The sequence below is a fragment of the Rhinopithecus bieti genome, unplaced genomic scaffold (genome assembly GCF_001698545.2).
Source record: "Rhinopithecus bieti isolate Rb0 unplaced genomic scaffold, ASM169854v2 scaffold_50384, whole genome shotgun sequence".
NCBI lineage: Eukaryota > Metazoa > Chordata > Mammalia > Primates > Cercopithecidae > Rhinopithecus > Rhinopithecus bieti.
In genome coordinates this window covers 835,381-855,160 of record NW_016820218.1, presented here as the reverse complement: position 1 = coordinate 855,160, position 19,780 = coordinate 835,381, and the positions used below count along the sequence as shown (strand labels likewise).

Genomic DNA, 19,780 nt, shown 5'->3' with positions numbered 1-19,780 from the left:
AAAAAAAAAAAAAAAAAAAAAAAGGAAAATATAGTGTAATAGAAGTTAAAGTTTCAACTCAAGAAGAAAGAGAACTAACCTGTCAAAGTTATCTGATGACAAATTACGAAAGTGCTCCTCTGTCTTCACAGTACAAAAAGATTATTTGCATGGGTGCAAAAAAAATGGTTTGCCACTGGAGTATCAAGAGAAGTTAAAAGCAATAGAACCAAATGACTATACAGGAAAGGTCTCGGAAGAAATTGAAAACATCATCAAAAAAGGGGGAAACACAAACTCTTTAGAACATAAAGGAATATATCTAAGGATATTCTGTGTGCTAATATAAAATATTTTTAACACTTGAGAACAGAGATCTGGGGTATCTCCATGTTTGATTCATTTTCAACAGTGTTCTGAAGGAATATCTCACTTGGGTGACTCCTTGTTTTCAGACTATAAAAATAAACTGGGTTAGGAGTTAGACAATTTAAAAGGGGGATATGGGACCCTGAAATGTATGACAAATGGATGTGAGTTACCCTTCTGTAAACACTGAAAGCTCTTCTCTTGACTTGATCTTAAGTGTCTCCTTGCTTTGGTAAAGAATAGATATGTAGCTCGCTTGATGATGGTGCTGGTGAATTGCTCTGCTCTGTCTGAGATTTGTAAAAATCAGATTAATGAGAGTAATCTGCAGATAATTGATAATAACATTTTGAAAACTGGAAAGATGGTATACTGTTTTTAGAGGAATAAACATGTTTGTGGTTTTTTAAAAAAGAGCAACTTGCTTTGCACTGTATACTCTTTTGTATTATTAGGATTTTATACTATGTTTATATGTTGCCTATTTAATAAGTCACTTAAAGTGATTTATATATCTTGAATATCTTTCCATATTAGCATGTACAGACAGAACTCATGATTTTGTGGATATGGGCAGACTATCTCTGGAAAGATACAGAAGGAATGAGGAAAAGCCTCCTGAGGAATGTCTTGCAGACTGACCCCAGGTCAGGTATACTTCCTGCATACCTTTCGTGCTGGTTTTTGGTTGCTTGTTATCACATACAAATATTACACAAAATAGGCTTCAAAAGGACTAGTTATATAGATGTACCATGATTTGTATAATTAGTTCCCTATTCATAGATATTTAGGCCATTCTCAAGTTTTAAAGTTATTATTATTATCGTTATTACAAACAGCGTCACAGGGAGAATCCTGTACATGCATCTGTAATACCATGGTGATGTTTCTTCTATCCCTGTCCCAGACCCCTTTCCTCTGTTGTTATCTGTACGCAGATCTCGTGATGGCACTTTCTGACTACTCATACTTGAATCTGGTGAGTTTTCCTTTGCAGGTGGTCTGGTGGGGAAGGCCAGGGTCAGGTTCCACTTTCCGGAATGCTCTCATGACCCAGGATGTGGGTAAGAGACTCCTTTAGGCAGAGGGCAGGCAGGTGGAAGGCTGTGTGCATCCCAGTGTCTCTTCTGTCTCCTGCCAACCGGATAGGCCAATTGTAGCATGCAACTTGTCTGGAAGTATCCTCATTTATCCTCACTTCCTCTGCCCCTCAGGACCAAACCGAGTGCAGAGTAGCTCCCATCACCCCTGTACCCACTCCTTCTGGGACAAATAATAGATTTGAGTTTTCCACCTCAGTGTGAACATGTAGCCTTAAAGAGATAAATTTAGTTGATTTTTTCTGAGCTATAAGGGTCCTGTCTCCATTTTTTTCATCCTCCCTATTCCCTCTCACTGCTTTGGCATGCCTTCTGCCTATTTTGTAATGTTTAGATGTGATAACAAGCAAACAAAAACCAGCACAAAAGATATGCAGGAAGTATATCTGGCCTGCGGTCAGTCTGCAAGTCATTCTTCAAGAGGCATATCCTCATTTCTTCTCTATACTTCCAGAGGTAGTCTGCCCATATCCACATATATGGAGCTGTGGGAAACTAACCTAAAATGTAGGAGGGGGGTTTTAACTGATCACAACTTACAACAGTGCTGTGTCCAATCTCCCATCCCTATGAGGGAGGCAGAAAATGAAGGGGTCCCATAGCTTTCTTCTCGCTTTTAGCTGTTAAAAATTCTAGTCTAATCTAGTCTAAAATTATGATCGTATCTACTCAAACCATCCACCCCCATCATGACCTGGGGGCACCTGCAGTGGGCAAGCGGCATATCTGTCTTTTACTCCTGTCCCCTCACTTTTCCTCTTGGAGTAGAGAGGGATGAGTCATGATCAGGTTCAATGACAGCTTCTGCCCATCCTTTATCAAAGTTGGGGACTGGGAGAGGCAATGGGGAGGGAGGGTAACTGTCTCCTTACTGAACTTCCTGCGTTATGGTTCTTTCTCTGTGAATGCTCATGGCCTCACTGACCAATACTAGCCATCTGAATGTCTGGCACCCTAAAACAGGCTCTTTGAGGCTAGCAGGTAAGTTCTTCAGAGAGGCTCTCTCACACACATGGCTTCCCCAATGTGGCGGATCCAGCTGCAGGTTGACCTCTTCCAGCCCCTTCAACCTCTGCCTCTGTGTACACCTCACAGCCTCTTATGCTTGGGTCTCCTTGCGCAGTGACAGGAAACAAGACAACTCAAGACTGTCACCTTCCATGGTGTCCACTTGCCCATGGGAGACTCACATGTCCCTTTCAAGCCAGACTCTGCCATTTCTCCCAAGGTTCTTTGCCCCTGCTCAGCAGGAACAGGGCAGATCAATGCATCAACTATACCTAAGCAGCTGACCAACTGGTAAATGAGGCACCAGCCTCTTCTTCTTGCAAGTAAACTCCAATCTTTAATGATGTTTCTCTTGGGGCCCATTTCATGTGGCTTGCAGCAGGGCATGGTGGGAAAGGAAAAACTCCAACACTCGTTACTAGGCCAACTAGGGTGGCAAGGTGGGGAGTGTGTGCTGATAGCTGCAAGGTCAGTTGTTTCATCTTTAAGAAAGCCCTGGAAAGGAATTCTGGCCTGTTGTCGGTGGCTTTCTATACAAGGTGCATTATTTATCCTTCATAGTCCTCAGCTTTGCCCTTCTAATTCTACTCTAACGAACAAGAAAGTCCCACTCGATATACCGTTTTTTTTAACATAAATGGTAGCTAGCATACTGATGTCACTGTGCTGCATCTTAATAACATATCTTAATAACGTCTTAATCAATATCTTAATAACATCTTAGAGATATGTTATTTCATATCAACCGACTTAATTCTGCCTCTTAAAAAACATTTTAAAGTATTTCATTATATTGATATATTTCTAATTAGTGCCCCTTCAAGGAGTATTTAAGTTGAACACTTGTCAATGTTTTATTTTTTTATTTACAACAAAAAGATATCCAGTTCATAGATTGTTTGGGGGTTGAATGTGTATAGACAAAAAGAATTATCCAGAGAAAAGTTAGACTAGGAATAAGATGATAACAGGAATGTCTCATTTTAGTTGTGGCGTGAGTTTGGACAGGCCTAGTTAAGCACTGCTGAGCCTCTATCAGCTGTGTGGAGTAAGCCTAGCTTAGGAAGGAGCTGGTGCTCAGACAGACCACTAGCTGGTAGAAACATCACAAATAGATTTCGAACAGAAATGTGCTCAGGTGTGTTTTCAGAAAAGCCTTGCAATGTGAATTTCAATTCACTTCTGTTTGGGACCACTCTTTTTCTTTCTCACAAGCAAGGTTGTGATTCTATCTCATATGATGTCTTACACACAGGTGCTGCCTCTCCCTGATCCTGGATCTGAGATCCTGAATGACACTATGACATGTTCCCTCTTACTTGAAAGTTGTGTGTGCCTTGGGTGCAGGCACACAGTTTCCCTGAGGAGTGGACTCCTGCTCCATGAGGGACACTCAGCATTCTTTTCATAGATGTGAATTCCTGCCTGTTCCATGGAGGGGCTCAAGGGGAGGCTGGACAAGCGCTCAGCGGGAAAATGCCATGGCATGGAGGCAAGCTCATGAGGGGGTTAGAGTAGATGGTCTTCGGGACCCCTTTCAGGCTTGTGTTATCCTTCCTTTAAGACCTTGGAATTTGCTATGTAGAGCAGCAGAGAGAGCATCTGCTTTGGACCCAACACCTGAGCTTGAATCCCACATCTGCCTCTTCCTTGCTGGGAAGCCCAGGACAAAGTCTCCTAACCTTCCTCTGTCTGTTTTCTTACCTGCAAATGGCAGGTACTGATACCTACAGTAATGGGATATTTATTTATTAAATAAATATCATTTCAATAACCTCGTTGAAAAACATTTAGGCCTGGAGTAGATAAAACCTTCTTCTCAACAGCACAAGCCCCACCTTTTATTTAGCGTTTTCAGTTTTTTCTGTCTAAGCAAGATAAAGTTCCCATTGGTGGCTCACTCGTTCTAAGAAGTTTGTGCTAGGAGTTGGCAATGAACGCAGTTGGTTGCCTACCCCACAACCATTTTTCTCTTCTTCCTTCCTAGGGAATTCCTGTTTGTTAAGGAATCTACTTCTCCCCATCAGAGTGCTCCCTTTAGAAGTCAAACCATTTCCAATCCAGCAATGGGCCTCATTTTCTCCAAAAGTGGTGGTCACTCCAGTCCTTTTGCTAGTCTCTGGGTCAGGAATTAGCCTGTGATGCAATTTAACCAATAACACAAGGTGAGGTTTCCTGTGGGAAGACTTTAGAATAACACTTTCCCATTTCCTCTGGACATGGTTGTTTGCAGAGACAGGGCAACAAGAGAGACTTTCCAAATGTATGGCAGAGCCTGTAGGGAGGCAGCCTGTAGTCCTGACCTTGGTTGAACTTCAAGTCCCTCAAGTTAGGAAGACGTTCCTTATTCTTCCAGTCAGTTTGGGATCCAAAATATCAACTTTTCAAAGTTGCTGTGATGATTAGAGATCATGCATATAAAGCTCTTAGCACTGAGCCCAGCACACAGTAGGTACATAGTAAATGGTAGCTGTCAGTGTTACTGAGTTCAGTATCACACAGCCCCACATAGAGGTAGAAGGCAAGGAAACATCTGGCCAGAGAGACTGCAGTTAGAGCCAGAGTCAGTGACCCCCGCAGTCAAATCTGGAGAGGGCCAGAGAGAGCTTCCTAAAGAATTAGACTCTGAAAACAAGGCACAGCCCCAAACCAGAACCTTCATTGTCTGAGGTTGGAAAGGACGGCTGGTACTAAGGCTCTCTCACCTGAGCCTCCACAGCAGCATGCCTAGGGGGCCACGTGGGCAGCCATGCTTAGTGTAGCAGCCTTGAGAGCAGCTGGAGCAATGGCAGCCCACCACCCCCTGAACCGCCCCTTTGTACCACTTCAAGCCTTGTGGAAGCCAAGACTGGTCCCAGGGTGAACACAGAGGGACCCTGAAAGTTTTGCCAGCTCCAAAGCATTCCTGTCACTCATTACAGCCTTTCTGTGATCAAACTGCATTTAGGTACTCACTGTGTGACTTGGGAGATGTGACACCGTCACTAATACATCAACCATTTGACTACAAATCTATCCATGTGTAAAGTATACCTGTTCCAGCTCCTCGGTGCCTGTGTGTGAAGTCCTCCCTCTGCAATGTGGTAAAGTTCCCCTGTTCTCTGCCTGTTCTCCAGTTCTCTCTCTCCTCTCCCCACTCAAACCCCAATGCTCTATTCATGTTCCATGTTGAGCACTGTTTATGTTGTTCTTCTTCTTCCTACTCCCTCTGCCTGAAATGCCCTTCCCTTCCTTGTACACTCACAAGCTTCTTCTTATCCCTCAAGATTCAGCCTGGCTCTCCTTTGATATGGGCCCTTTCCCCAGCCAACCTCCAGGTGGGAATGACTACTCGCTTTGGTTAACCTAATGCCCATATACATCTCTGGTAACTAGAATACTTTCGAACAGTCCATTTTCCATGTTTATATCGCCCACTAAACTGTAAACTCCTAAGACCTGGGGCTGTATCATGGATGTTTGTGTTTGGCTGAGAGTAATTGATTAATAAATGTCTGTTGGATGGATGGGATGGATGGATGGATAAGAACCAGTGTGGGCTGTGGTAATGCAGAGATAAAAGTCCTTTCCCTGCCCTCAAGGAACTCACTATAGGTCACAGAAAATTAATACAAAGGAACAATGACATGTGATGAGTCACGGCGCAGTATGACACGTGAGCTCCATGGAGGGGCACCCATCCCATGGGGGAAAGAGGTGTGTGTTTTGGGGTACTTCTTAGAGGTGCTAACACACCATCCTGATCTGGATCCCTTTGGGCCAGCAGGAGTCAGCCACACAGAAACAAGAGGAAGGGCACCCTGGGCACAGGGAGCAACAGGTCCCAAGTGTGAGTGGCAGCAGTGAGGAAGGGACTCAGAGTCCACACAGTTGGAGCAAAGGAGAAATTGTTGCAGAACTTTCCCCTTAGTTCAGGTAAAACTGGGCTCCTGTCACATGACCAGGAAAGATTGGGCTTGCGGACACATAGAAAGGTTGAGGAAAATGGAGTTTATTGGATGAAAAGGAAAAAGGAAAAATAACTCAGCAAAGCAAGAGAGAGTCCTGATAGCAGGTTTCCCAGGTCACAGATTGAGTTCCAGGTCAGCACACAGGAACAGGAGAGGCCAGGCTCTTCCTCGCTGCAAACGGTGCAAACTTCCCAAGGTTCCACTCCATCTTCCCAGTGCACAGGTGGACATTATTCAGAAAGAATCAGTCGGGAAAGGGCAGGCCTCATCTGGGACCAGCTGTCCAGTGTTTTGTCTTTGTTTCCGGTATTTTTTGAGACAGACTTTTGCTCTCGTAGCCCAGGCCAGAGTGCAATGGCAAGATCTCGGCTCACTGCAACCTCCGCCTCCTGGGTTGAAGCAATTCTCCTGCCTCAGCCTCCCAAGTAGCTGGGATTACAGGCACCCACCACCACACCCAGCTAAGTTTTTTGTATTTTTAGTAGAGATGGGGTTTCACCATGTTGGCCAGGCTGGTCTTTAACTCCTGACCTCAGGTGATCCACCTGCCTCGGCCTCCCAAAGTGCTAGGACAGCAATCCAGTTTTTCAGCCTCAGGTTGTTTTAGACTTGGAGGCAGGGTTTTACCAGGGACCGCTGGCTGCCTCCTGTCTCTAAAATGTTGGGGTGAGGCTGGGATATGGTGAACAGGGCAGCAAGGACCCATCACATAGGGCCACATCCCCACAAGGAAATCTGGATTTTGTCCTGGGGAAACATGGACTAGTTTTTTGTTTGTTTTTTGAGATGGAGTCTTGCTCTGTCGCCCAGTGTGGTGGCACGATCTCGGCTCACTGCAACCTCTGCCTCCCGGGTTCAAGAGCTTCTTCTGCCTCAGCCTCCCGAAGAGCTGGGACTACAGGCGCACACCACCACACCCAGCTAACTTTTGTACTTTTAGTAGAGATGGGGTTTCACCATATTGGCCAGACTGGTCTCAAACTCCTGACCTCGTGATCCGCCCACCTTGGCCTCCCAAAGTGTTGGGATTACAGGCATGAGCCACCGTGCCCAGCCCATGGACTAGTTTTAAGATGGAACAAGATAGGGTGTGTATTTTTAAAGATTGCCCCAGCAGCAGTGTGGAGTAGGCAGCAAGGCGAGGGTGGAAGTGCTACAAGAGGGAGTGAAGAACTAATGAGGGCTGGACCAATGGGAGCAGTCAGGTGTTCAGACCAGGGAGGCACTCAGGGGGCAGACTTGGTAGGGTTTGGCCACTGTGCATAAGTAAAAGCAGAGGGTAGCACAGATGCCTGCCAGGTTTCCGCCCTAGCTGAAAAGGTACATGAAGGTGCATGCAGTCTCACTGAGCAGTAATGGAGGAAAGAGGGTGGCTTCAGGGGAGATTCAGTTTTGGTTCCCTAGAGGCTGAGAGGCTTAAGGAATCCCCAGGTGGGTCTTTTCAGTAGGCAATGAGATAGCCATCCCTGAAGCTTAGGAGAGAGGTCCAGATAAAGAAAAATATGTGATGCTCATAAGTAAAAAGCTGATAACCTCTCAAGGAATGGGTGTGTACACAGCAGGAAGATCAAGCCCCAAGATAGACCATAGGTGTAGGCAAAATTCTTAACAAAGAGACTGAGACAATATCCAGATAGAGCAAAAAGATCATGCTGCAATGGGCATTGGGAAGAGGAGAACTTCCAGGGGCCTGCAGGGATCTCCAAGGTCAAACCGTGCACAGTGAATAAGTAAGGAAAAAACCTAAAGAATGTTCATTTGTGGCCACATTTTTTGCAGCCCTCATCAGCCTGTGAGTACAAATGAAGTCACATTAAGAGTAACCACACATATTTCACTAGCTTGTTGCCAACCATCTGCACAACAGGACTGATTTTCCCCTAAAAAATGCCCTCACTTCCCGCCCTCCAAGGTGTATTTTCTGGGAGTCCCTGGGGGTGTCTCACACAAGCCGAAGGAGAGTCCACATGGGTTAGTCCACGCGCACACCCTCTTTGCATCTACAGCACTTGAGGCATCTGCAGCCCCCATGGCGGCTTCCCATTGAGATGCCCTGAGGTCCATGCTGGGTTTCAGCTCCTGCTATACAATGCAGCAGAGGCTTCTATGCTCGTCATTTTTCACTGAGTTGAAGCCACAGCATTTTCTGAGAAATGGAGAGGACACACCCTCTTTGCCATCTCTTTGTCACCCATGATCCACATGATGCCTCAAAAAAAAAACAAAAAACAAACAAAAAAAAACCTTCTTTAGCTTATGCCTTATGTCCTAAGGCTTCAGACACCAGGCAGTCCCTGGGACTGAGTGAGAGGCAGACAATAGTCTCCCTGGACCCCAGCCTCTACCCCAGGTTTGGGGCAGGTGACTAATTGCAAAAGGTCAGGATACCTAGCTAAATGGTTATTTGGCGACATAGAGGCCATGATTGGTGTCGGCCAACAATTCAGCAGAATGGTTGACAAGGTCAGATTGCAACAAAATGAGAGAATGGAGGTGAGAAAGGTACAGACAGTAAATTTCATGAAAGGGCAGAGGCAGGAAAGCAGGAAATGGAGAGTGGTGGTGGCTTTTAACTTGAACACAGTGGCAGACTGAGGAAGAGGCAGCAGGAAGGGAGGAGCCAACCACAGATGGGAGAAGAGAAAGGCTCTGAGTGAGTAGCAGGTGCAAGTCGTGCGGAAAAACCTCAGGCTGAGGGAACCTAAGGCAGCAGCCCTGAGGACCCTAAAAGAGACCCTGGACCTCCTGGCGGGGGTCTCTGGAAGGAGTCTGGCCACAGGGTTCGGAGGTAAAAGACTAAAAAAAGAGAGGAGAGTCAGACTCTGTGGCGGAGCCTCCTCTGGAGGGAAGTGGGAAGTCCGGGGCCCTGACCGTGCCGAGGGGCCTGCCAGCCCCATCCTTTTCTCTGGACAGAGCTGTCACTTAGCTCCCCCTCCGTGACTCAGAATCTGACTTTCATTTTGCTATTTTAATTTTATTAACGATGAGAGTAACAGTAAAAAGCTGCTTCCGGGAGTGGATTTTCTTCCCTTCCCTTGATCACAGTTTGCTTGGGATTCCTCGCACGTGGCAGTGGCGGTGTCCAGCTGTGGCCTTGGCCCTGCCTCTTTGAAGATACTCCGGTTTCACCGTAAAGCTAGCTTCCTGGGGAAAGGATGATTCACGTTTAAAGGGCATGGTTTTTCCATGATTTGTTTATTTAAGCTACCATACGCTAGAGGGGGCCGGAACTAGACCCAAGAGTAGAAGACTGCTCCGCGGGATAAGGAGAACGAGCACCCTGGCGAAGAGCGAAAGATTTCCTACTGGTGCAACTCGTGTCTTAATAACACTTTAAGTGAATGTGGTGTCTGAGTGACAACACTACTTCCCCTCACAAACAGTAAAAGCAGAGTCACAAACAGAAGGCCAACCAGAAAAAAAAGATTCTCATTTCATCTGTAGTTTTGTATCAGGGATTGTGTTGGAATTTGACTCCATATTAAACTGCTATTCAAGGGTTACCAATTCAAATGGTTATGGGGTGAAGCCGGTGTCTCAGGCATGGGCCTGTCGTTGTTACCTGTGGCAAACCAAAGCCACTACTTGCCCTATACAAAGGGGACATCAGCTGTCAGCCCCAGCAGCTTGCACTAAAAGATGCAAGCTCTGTATTGCCCGACCTGACTTTTCAGAGAGAAGTTGTAAGTCCACATTGTTTTGTGAGACCTCCAGATTTTTAAATACTGAGAATGAATTCCATTAAAAAGATCACAACAACAAACACCCACCATACAGTCCAAGCAAAACGCTCTGACAGCGACCTTCATAAAGAGTGCAAAGTCACAGTTTCAATTTCACTTCCTCTAAAGAGATTTCAAAGTGTTCTGTTTCTTAAGTGATTCTGTTTGCATTTTAAAATACAACTGTATCTCCGAGAGGTAAAACAAGAATTTGCTCTAAGAAGTCACTGCCTCCTCAGCCCCTTTGTGAGTAAGCAATGTATGCTTCCCCAGAGGTGACTAAACTCTGATCATTGCCGATGGGCAGGCACTCCCCAAATGTCCAGGGACAACAAAGATACCCAGAGTGTCTTTCATAGCTACCAACGATTAAATAGCAAGTATTGCATTCCTAGGCATTGCTAACTAGTGAAGTATACCAGATGGAAATGTCTTTGAAGCTGTCCCTTTAAAACTCGAGCAAGCTACCAGGCAAACTCCGCCTCCAGGGAGGTTCCTTATTAAATAGGAGCCAACTGGCTGGGTCGGGGCTCAATACCCCAAGCAATATCTGCAACTGAAGATTCTTCCCGGGGAGACCGCAGCCCATCGGCATGGCTCAAGAGTTTGTGAAGGGCAAAATCCAGCCTGGGAAGGTGGTTGTGTTCATCAAGCCCACCTGCCCATACTGCAGGAGGGCCCAAGAGATCCTCAGTCAATTGCCTATCAAACAAGGGCTTCTGGAATTTGTCGATATCACAGCCACCAACCACACTAACGAGATTCAAGATTATTTGCAGCAGCTCACGGGAGCAAGAACGGTGAGTTTCATTTTAAACGGCTAGGGAAAGGCTCCCGGATTGCCTTTTCTTGTCAGAGCTGTGCCTTTCTTTAGGATAAGCCTGCGGCTCTGTCCTTCAAGGCGTCCAGAGGGCTGTGCGGGGCGGGGGGTGTGGGGGAGGGCGCCTTAGAGAGGATCTCGGTCACTTGAATGAGCGGCGGCACTGCAGTCAAAGGTCCTCTCACAGCCGAAGAGAGAGTACAGCTGATGTCTGCTGTGCGACAGGGTAAGTGGGCCCAGCAGCTTGCCGGGGAGTCCCCGGGGAATTGTCTAGAGTCTTTGTTTTAAGCACTGCCAAAATGACAGTTTTCAGCTGGCAGGGCTGGAGGTGGAAGCTGGGGTGGAGGGCCGGGTGTGATGTGTTGGTTATTTAACATGAGAGTCATGTTCTTCATTCTCTTCTCCAGGCTTTCTTTTTCTAATTTGCTCATTCTTCCTTATTTAATTCCTCTCACTGGAAAAATCTAATGTACCATTATCTGCCCCTTGTTCTAAATTAATTATGGATGTTTCCAGGCCCCACACTGTAGGGAATCATAGCCTGGAGTTCTGGCCTGGCTCTTATAATGGCTGGCTGTGTGATCCTGGGCAAGTCACCACTCCTGTAGTCCTCAAAGATCCCAGCTGCAAGACCAGATTAGGTGACCTCAAAGTCTCATTTGCTATGAATAGGCTGTGGGACCATCTGAAAATTGCTCTCCTCCATCTGAAAGACTTCCCTGTCTTTAGTATCCTTGGCTTTGCATCCTGGGCATCAGGAGGGATGCCAACCACATCACCTGTATCAGTTCTGCTGCAAGGTTGGATGAGAAATGTCCCACCAGCTCAGCTAAGTTCCCTTTGGGGATGCACATTCTACAGCATAGTGTTGGGCCAAGCACATATGCTATTTTAGTTTTAGTTTGACTTACAAGGTTGTTACTGGGTTCTGAGTGTAAAACATTGGAGGTTGATTTCTCGCCTTCTCTCTAATAAGAAGTCAGCATTTTGGTACAGAGGGGGCTTAGTGTGTTACCCTACTGCTGTGTGCTAGGGTCCTGGAGTATACACAATGACGAGAGAGGCTATTGCTGCCTACTGGAAAACATTGGAGGTTGATTTCTCGCCTTCTCTCTAATAAGAAGTCAGCATTTTGGTACAGAGGGGGCTTAGTGTGTTACCCTACTGCTGTGTGCTAGGGTCCTGGAGTATACACAATGACGAGAGAGGCTATTGCTGCCTACTGGGACCACCAGCTGCATAGGATGCCCAGGTCCTCAGAGGTGTAAAGGGCAGTGCAAACACTACTATGGGCCCCACTGTGGCTGCCACCCTAAGGACCTTTTAGCCATTTGTTCCCAAATTTGCTGCACATTAGGATCACCTAGAGAGCTTGTAAAACAATCCTTATGCCCAAATTATGCCCCTCAATAACTAAATCACAATGTCAGAGGTGGGAGCCAAGCCTCCTGGGTTCTCCTCCCTCTGCCTCCTGGGTTCTCCTCACTCAGCCTCCCAAGTAGCTGGGATTACAACCGCATGCCACCACGCCCAGCTAATGTTTGTATTTTTAGTAGATATGGGGTTTCACCATGTTGGCCAGGCTGGTCTCGAATTCCTGATCTCAGGTGATCCACCCACCTCAGCCTCCCAAAGTGCAAGCGTGAGCCACCACACCTGGCCAACAATTGCTTTTTCATTTCTTTGTAGAACAACAGTATTTCTTGCAGTGATCTTTTAAGGTTTTTTTTTTTTTAAGATACAGAGTCTTGCTCTGTCACCCAGGCTGGAGTACAGGGGTGCAATGATAGCTGACTGCAGCCTTGAACTACTGGGCTGAAGTGACCCTCCCACCTCAGTCTCCCGTGGCTGGGACTACAGGCATGAGCCATCGTACCCAACTAATTTTTTAAGGTTTTTGTACAGATGAGGGTCTTGTTATGTTGCCCAGGCTGGTCTTGAACTCCTGGCCTCCAGTTATCCTCCCACCTTGGGATTACAGATGTGATCCACCTCAACAAGCCTGTTTTCATTTTAGAAAAATGTTTTTCACAGATTCTTGAATTCTGAATGCATTCCTCCTAGGGGAGAACAAATCTGTTAAAGCTGCATGTTTGATCCCCAACATGTAAGTGTTTGTATTCAAAGGGTCTGAAAGCTCCTGTGGGTTTTTTGCTTGCTGTTTGTTTGTTTTTTTGAGACAGAGTCTCGCTCTGTCCCCCAGGCTGAAGTGCAGTGGCGAGATCTTGGCTCACTGCAAGCTCCGTGTCCCGGGTTCCCGCCATTCTCCTGCCTCAGCCTCCTGAATAGCTGGGAATACAGGCGCCTGCCACCATGCCCAGCTAATTTTTTGTATGTTTAGTAGAGATGGGGTTTTCACTGTGTTAGCCAGGATAGTCTCGATCTCCTGACCTTGTGATCCACCCGCCTCAGCCTCCCAAAGTGCTGGGATTACAGGCGTGAGCCACAGCACCCAGCCTGAACCTGCAGTCTTAATTATTCTGTAAAGTAGCTGTATCTAGTAGGTAATCAGCAGGACATGATTATGGAAAGTTAGTGCCTTCAATCAAGCCATGTACTTGGTAAAACCTGTTTTTGTTTTGCTATAGTCACAGCTCCTAAATTAGTGCCTTCATTTATTTCTCCTCTAATGCACTTTTCTTTACATAGATCTGAGTTTCTGACCTATGTCATTTCCCTTCTCTCTGAAGAACTTCTTTGGGCATTTCTTGCAAGGTGATTCCATTGGTAACAGATTCCCTCAAGTTTTGTTTATTTTAGAAAGTATTTCTCCTTCACGTTTGAATGATTATTTTACTGCATGCAACAAATATTTTTAAGCACTTACTATGTACCAGGCACTTTTATGGACAGTGGGGGAAAAATTCTGCCTTTTCTGCCATGAAAAAAAACCTTCTGCCTTTGTTGAACCTATATTTTAGTGGGGGAGACAAACAAATACAATAATAAAACAGCATGTTGAGAGGTGGTAAGTGGCACATGCTATGAGGAAAAGTAGAAAAGGTAGGGAAGAAGCAGCAGGGTCCAGTTTTAAATGGAGCCATTGGGTCTCTCTGAGAAGGGAACATTGGAGCAGATATCTATAGGAGCTGAGGGAGATGGGCATACACAATTTACAGGAAGCGTGAATGCAAAGGTCCCGGGGTAGATGTTTGCCTGGCAGGTTTGTGAAATAGTAAGGAGGCCGGTATGGTTGCAGCACTGTGAGCCAGTAGGAGAGTTAGTGGAGGTGAGGTCTGAGAGCTAATGGGAGCTTGGAAGAACTGTAACTGGTACTCGGTGTGAGATGAGATGCCCTTGGTGGGTGCTGAGCAGATGAGTCACTTGATCTGACCCCATTTTGAAAAGGCCACTCTGGGCCGGGGGCGGTGGCTCACGCCTGTAATCCCAGCACTTGGGGAGGCCAAGGCGGGCGGATCACGAAATCAGGAGATCGAGACCATCCTGGCTAACAGGGTGAAACCCCATCTCTATAAAAATACAAAAAATTAGCTGGGTGTGGTGGCAGGTGCCTGTAGTCCCAGCTACTCAGGAGGTTGAGGCAGGAGAATGGTGTGAACCCAGGAGGCGGAGCTTGCAGTGAACCAAGATCTCGCCACTACACTCCAGCTTGGGCAACAGAGTGAGACTCCATCTCAAAAAAAAAAAAAAAAAAAAGAGAAAGAAAGGGCCACTCTGGCAGCTGTGGGGAAAAGAGACAGTAGGGCAAGAGTGAAGGTTGAAACTGGGAGACATTGGGACGCTATAGCAGTTACCCAGGTGACAAATGATGGTGGCTTGTACCAGGGAGGAAGCTGAGGAGTGTTGAGAAATCGCTTTTGAGTAGTTGCATTTGTGTAACCCTAGCTAGTGTGCAGGAGATGCTGCCTGGCTGAGGCTGGGGGAACCTACTCCGGGACAGTAAGAACCACAGGATTACCAAACTCATTTTGGGGCAGCAGTTCTTTCCTCTCCTTGACAGTAGTGGACTCTTAAGTTCCTCTAAGGAGGAGGCTGGGACAGGATGGGACAGGACGGGAGGGGAGGCAGCACAGGCTAGTTCCTCTTCTTTGCTCAGCTTTGTCAACAGTACTTGCTTCGGTTTCACTGCCACAGCCCCCCATGCCATCCTGTACAGCCTGCCATTCATCTCCCATTAGGGGTACCATTCACTGATACGATTTAAGGCAGTTTTGCAGTTGTCCAGACTAGAGGATGGGTGTGAGGGTAAAGGAGCCTTTCGCTTCTTTGCCAGACACTGAGTGCAAAACTCCACGCTGGGGGCAGCCTGGTCACATTTCAGGGTCGTCTCAGGAGGCTGGGGGGCAGCTCCAGGGCTGTGGGTTTTCAAAGCCTCAGTTATCCTGTGAGAGCACAGGAAATAGCCATGGAAATGTGCAAGATTTGTTTTTAATTTTTAGACTTTATTTTTAATGCCTACCTTTACCCAGATCCCCTTTTAAATAAAAGTGCTGTAAGAACTTGCCCATAATAATTAAGCCCCTTTTCTCATCTTTCTCACTTTTTGGACAATTTGCTCCAATTGCTGTGCTTTCTGAGGAAAGCCCAAAGCTTTGAAAAATAGTCTCACTGCTTTCTGCTTCCACCTCTCCCTCCCCTCCAGTGCGTTCCTGGTACTCGGGGAAAGGCCTGCTGGCTCTGATGACATGGTGACCTCCATGGGGCTTGTTTCTTCACTGCCAGGCAGCCTTGGTGGAACACCCTTGGCCTGGAAATTCAGCCACGTTGAGGGTGTTTCCTCCTCCCTCGCGATTCTAAAAGCCCTCTGGAATTCTGTAATGTGTCTCCTCCTAGCAGCAGGGAGGAAGCATGGAACTAGAGAGAAGCCTATTCAGCAGGTGTCACGACTGTGGCTTGGCATGGGTGACGCACCCACGTCTGGGGTGACTTAACCATCTTATGGTGGACCGGTGATTAAAGGACACTCAAATACCACCCCTGGTACACCCTCCTGGTTGAGGACAGAGGTTACCTGTGTTGTGTTGTTTTGTTTGTTTTGCTCTGTCACACAGGTGTAAGTGCAATGGCACCGTCACAGCTTACTGCAGCCTTGACCTCCCGGGCCAAAGTGATCCTCCCACTTCAGCTTCCTGAGTAGCTGGGACTACAGGCATGCACCGCCATGCCTGGCTAATTTTTGTATTTTTTGTAGAGACGGGAGTCTCACTATGTTACCTAGGCTGGTCTTGAACTCTTGGGCTCAAGTGACCCTCCCACCTCAGCCTCACAAAAGTAGTAGGATTACAGTGAAGAGCCACTGTACCTGGCCCTCACCTGTGTTTTAACAACACAGAGAGATGATTGTATTTAATAAACCATACACCTGAAAAATCAGAGACCTAATGCAAATACTTTTCCAGGTGTATTTAGAAATGAATTCCTTCCTTCCTGATTGTTGTGACCCAGTTTACAATCTTAGGTGTGGTCCCTGATGCAGAGAAAGTAGAGTTCAATCTAGGTAGTCTGACTGCAGCCAATCAGAATTCTCCTGAAACATGTTTCCGTAGAGTGAAATTTTAAAATCCCTTTGACAAGTTGGACAAGCTCATGCATAGCACACTCAACTGGAAAACTCTTCTGGCTTAAAAACATTCTTGGGTTTATAATGTTACCCCTTATAACAGTAAGGAAGTCCTGTCCTATAAGCATATACATGAGGAGGTTGTAAAGTGATTTTAAAAATTTGGGATCATGGGAAATATTTAGTGGTAGGATATGTTCTTTCTAGTCTAGTAATGTAGTAATGCCCTGGGTTGTGTGCTTTTTTAGGTTCCTCGAGTCTTTATCGGTAAAGATTGTATAGGCGGATGCAGTGATCTAGTCTCTATGCAACAGAGTGGGGAACTGCTGACGCGGCTAAAGCAGAATGGAGCTCTGCAGTAACCACAGGTGAGTGGCAGGTGAGGTGCTAGGCCAGGAACATGGGACACCGTGGAATTCTTCTGTCATGGTTTGTTATACTGTAGGACAGCATTCTGGCTGGGGAAAAATGATTTGGGGTGAGTTGAGGAATGGTGATGTCAATTACTTAATGAATTCCACACTTTACAAAGAGATTGTGTCAATGGGAGAAATTCTTTCACTCCACCTTCATTTAACAAATATTTATTGAGCATGTGCCAGATGCATGAGAATATAATGATGCATAAAATGATAACCTGGAACTTATATTCCAGAGAGGTTGACAGATCAAAAACAAGCAAATCCTGAAATAGAATGAATAATGTGATAGAATATGTCAGGGGGTGGGGAGAAAATTGAGCTAACATGGTAAGGGAGGGCCTTTCTCAGGAAGGGTTGAGCTGAGACCTGATTGACAAGGAGACTGCTAAGCAGAGATGAAGCAGAAGAGCTTTTCAGGCAGAGGGAATAGCAAGTACAAAGACTCTGAGGTGGCAACAGGTAAGGGATGTTCATGGAACAGAAAGAAAGCATGAATAGAGTAAATGAAGTGCAGTAAGAAGGAAGGATAGCGAGAAAGGTGAGCAGGGGCCAGAGCACCCAGGCCGTGGTAAACAATTTGGATTTATTCAAAATGCGATGTGAAACTGAGGTCATTTTGGCTTTACCTGTGTTCATCTGGCAGATCAACTCTATTTAATTGGCTTCCCAAAAGCCAAAACAAAGTTTTCTAAAATCAGTAACCTAAAGGAGATCTTTGGCTCTGTGGAAAACCACAGGGCAATGAATATTTTAGAAAGAAACCATGATGGTTTTGGAGTCTGAGCTCCTCCCTCCCCCAGTTCCCCAGCACAGCTAGCGCTAGCCAGCTCCCAAGCAGGCCAATTCAGAGACCTGTACACAGAGAGACATAAGGGCTGCTTTAGTTGAGGGAGAAATGAATGGTTCTTTAACCAAAATGTTCTTAGAGGGGTATCTATTGCCTGCTAATTAATAACTCATCTCTTGGGCAATGAGTATATATAATTTGTGATGGTTACTCCACATAGCAACAGAAGGGGGAAAAAGGTCTGAAAAAATACAACTGATTTCCCTGAAATGAAATAGTCAATGCTATAAATCTTCTAATCGTAATTCTACAATATCATCACAGCAGGTGCACCCTATGTCTGTCTGAGTTCACTTCCTAGCCTTACCACTGATACTAAAAGCTCTCAAACCCAATTAATGGTGGTACCAAATGTTTCCTATTCTGGGACATGTTTAGCAATTTAGACTTAGATTAAGAATGGGAGAAGATGGGAAATGTCATTTCTCAAACTGCTTCTATTTTGGTGTGGGCATTAGAGTCCCCCATATTCAGAAAGTCTCCTTACTTGCATTTGGCCTTTTGTGTTCTATGCTGTCAGTATTTTACCGGCAGCTGCATCTCAAGGCCATCCGCAACAGAGTGTGTTGAAATGGCAGGTGTAAGTGTTTTGGTAATGAGAGAAAGGAAGGATTTTGCCTTACAAGGAGATCCCATTCTTTCTTTCCTGGCAGAGCAGGCCACCCATGCTGACATCTGTCCTCAAGAGCTGGGTGAAATTGCAAATGATGACAGCACTTCCTGGTGGATGAATTTGGGGGCACAAACAGCTTTTTTCCTCTTTTGGCTACGTATTTAAAAGTGAATCAACTTGCTCTTAACCACAGGGCCGAGAAGGTTGACGGGCCATCTTGGTTTTCTTCTGGATGCGCTCTTTGGTTTTCAGAAGACTGTGACAAGTTCTGGCCCAGGATTCGCTCACTGATCCTCAACTGTTCTCTTTGGCACACGTTTCTTACTGTTCTCCACGTGTCAGCATGTCTCTACCTCTAAGCCAGTGTTTTTCAACTATGTTTATCCAGACTCCTTCTCCACAATGATGAATCCATAGTTGGTTATCTGCTGCTGTCCATTAGCTGAAAACATTTTGCTGCTTGACTTTATGGAGTTTGTATTACAAAATCAGTGGGTATTTTGAATGTGTTCTTTCAAACTACATGCATCTCTCCACTCAACCCCACCCCATCCCATCCCACCTTGAAAATCACTGCTCCGAACCAGTGTTCTCCATCTTGTCCTCCATAGATCTCATAGGAAATGTTCAGCAATTCTGTGAAAGGTCACAGGACCCAATTGGAGAAATCATATAAAAAGCATAGTTGGTCTTGGTGTCACATGGATCAGAGGCACAAGTGCAGAGGCTGTGGTCATGCAGAACACTCTGTTATTTAAGATGGCTATCCAGATAATCCTGAACACTGTGTATTTATTTGATTTAGACTACCAGCAAAGATTAAAGCACAAAATGTAAAACATCTGAGAAAACTATAGCCCCCTACACCAAGAGTGTATCTGTGAAAGAGCCCCCACACTTTGAAAACTTAAGAATCCCTTATGAAGTTTGCCTGTTCTAGAATTGTAAGATTGTTAATTTCCTTCTTCAGTCTCCAGTGACAACACTTCATTTCTTTTCTAATAAAAAAATACCTGTAGATGATTCAGTGATTTTTGTCCAATTCGTTTCCATGTTCTCAAGACATTAAGGAATGTTAGGCGAAATATACTAACTTAACACTGTGTTTATGTTTGGCCATGCCAATATAAATAAAGACATGTGCTGCTGTCACTCATTGGGTACAAATGGTTGATATAATTTTGAAATTTCATATTGAAATAAATGCCAGCTCCAGCTTACTGAATAATGCTTAGGGTTTAATAACAGTCTTTTTTTTTTTTTTTTTTGGGACGGAGTGTCCCTCTGTCGCCCAGGCTGGAGTGCAGTGGCCGGATCTCAGCTCACTGCAAGCTCCGCCTCCCGGGTTTAAGCCATTCTCCTGCCTCAGCTTCCCAAGTAGCTGGGACTACAGGCGCCCGCCACCTCGCCCGGCTAGTTTTTTGTA

At 45.7% G+C, this 19,780-nt stretch overlaps 1 protein-coding gene and 1 pseudogene across 2 annotated transcripts; both read left to right on the top strand.

Moving 5' to 3' along the window:
- Positions 1-328, top strand: part of LOC108520326 (gamma-glutamylcyclotransferase pseudogene) — a 6,230-nt pseudogene extending 5,902 nt beyond the window's left edge.
- Positions 329-10,518: 10,190 nt separating this feature from the next.
- GLRX (glutaredoxin) lies at positions 10,519-19,506 on the top strand. 2 transcript variants are annotated; one of them, XM_017859679.1, is made up of 3 exons: positions 10,519-10,931; positions 16,721-16,840; positions 18,548-19,506. In XM_017859679.1, the coding sequence occupies exons 1-2, from the start codon at positions 10,725-10,727 to the stop codon at positions 16,832-16,834; spliced, it is 321 nt and encodes a 106-aa protein (XP_017715168.1). In that variant the 5' UTR covers positions 10,519-10,724; the 3' UTR covers positions 16,835-16,840; positions 18,548-19,506. The 2 variants fall into 2 exon arrangements, with proteins under 2 accessions (XP_017715168.1, XP_017715169.1); XM_017859680.1 differs by having other exon boundaries at positions 18,395-19,506.
- Positions 19,507-19,780: the final 274 nt, after the last annotated feature.

Coding starts and splice junctions, on each gene's coding strand:
- GLRX (XM_017859679.1), top strand. CDS start 10,725: ATGGCTCAAGAGTTTGTGAAGGGCAAAATCCAGCCTGGGAAGGTGGTT. Junction 10,932..16,720: donor AGCTCACGGGAGCAAGAACG/GTGAGTTTCATT, acceptor GTGCTTTTTTAG/GTTCCTCGAGTCTTTATCGG.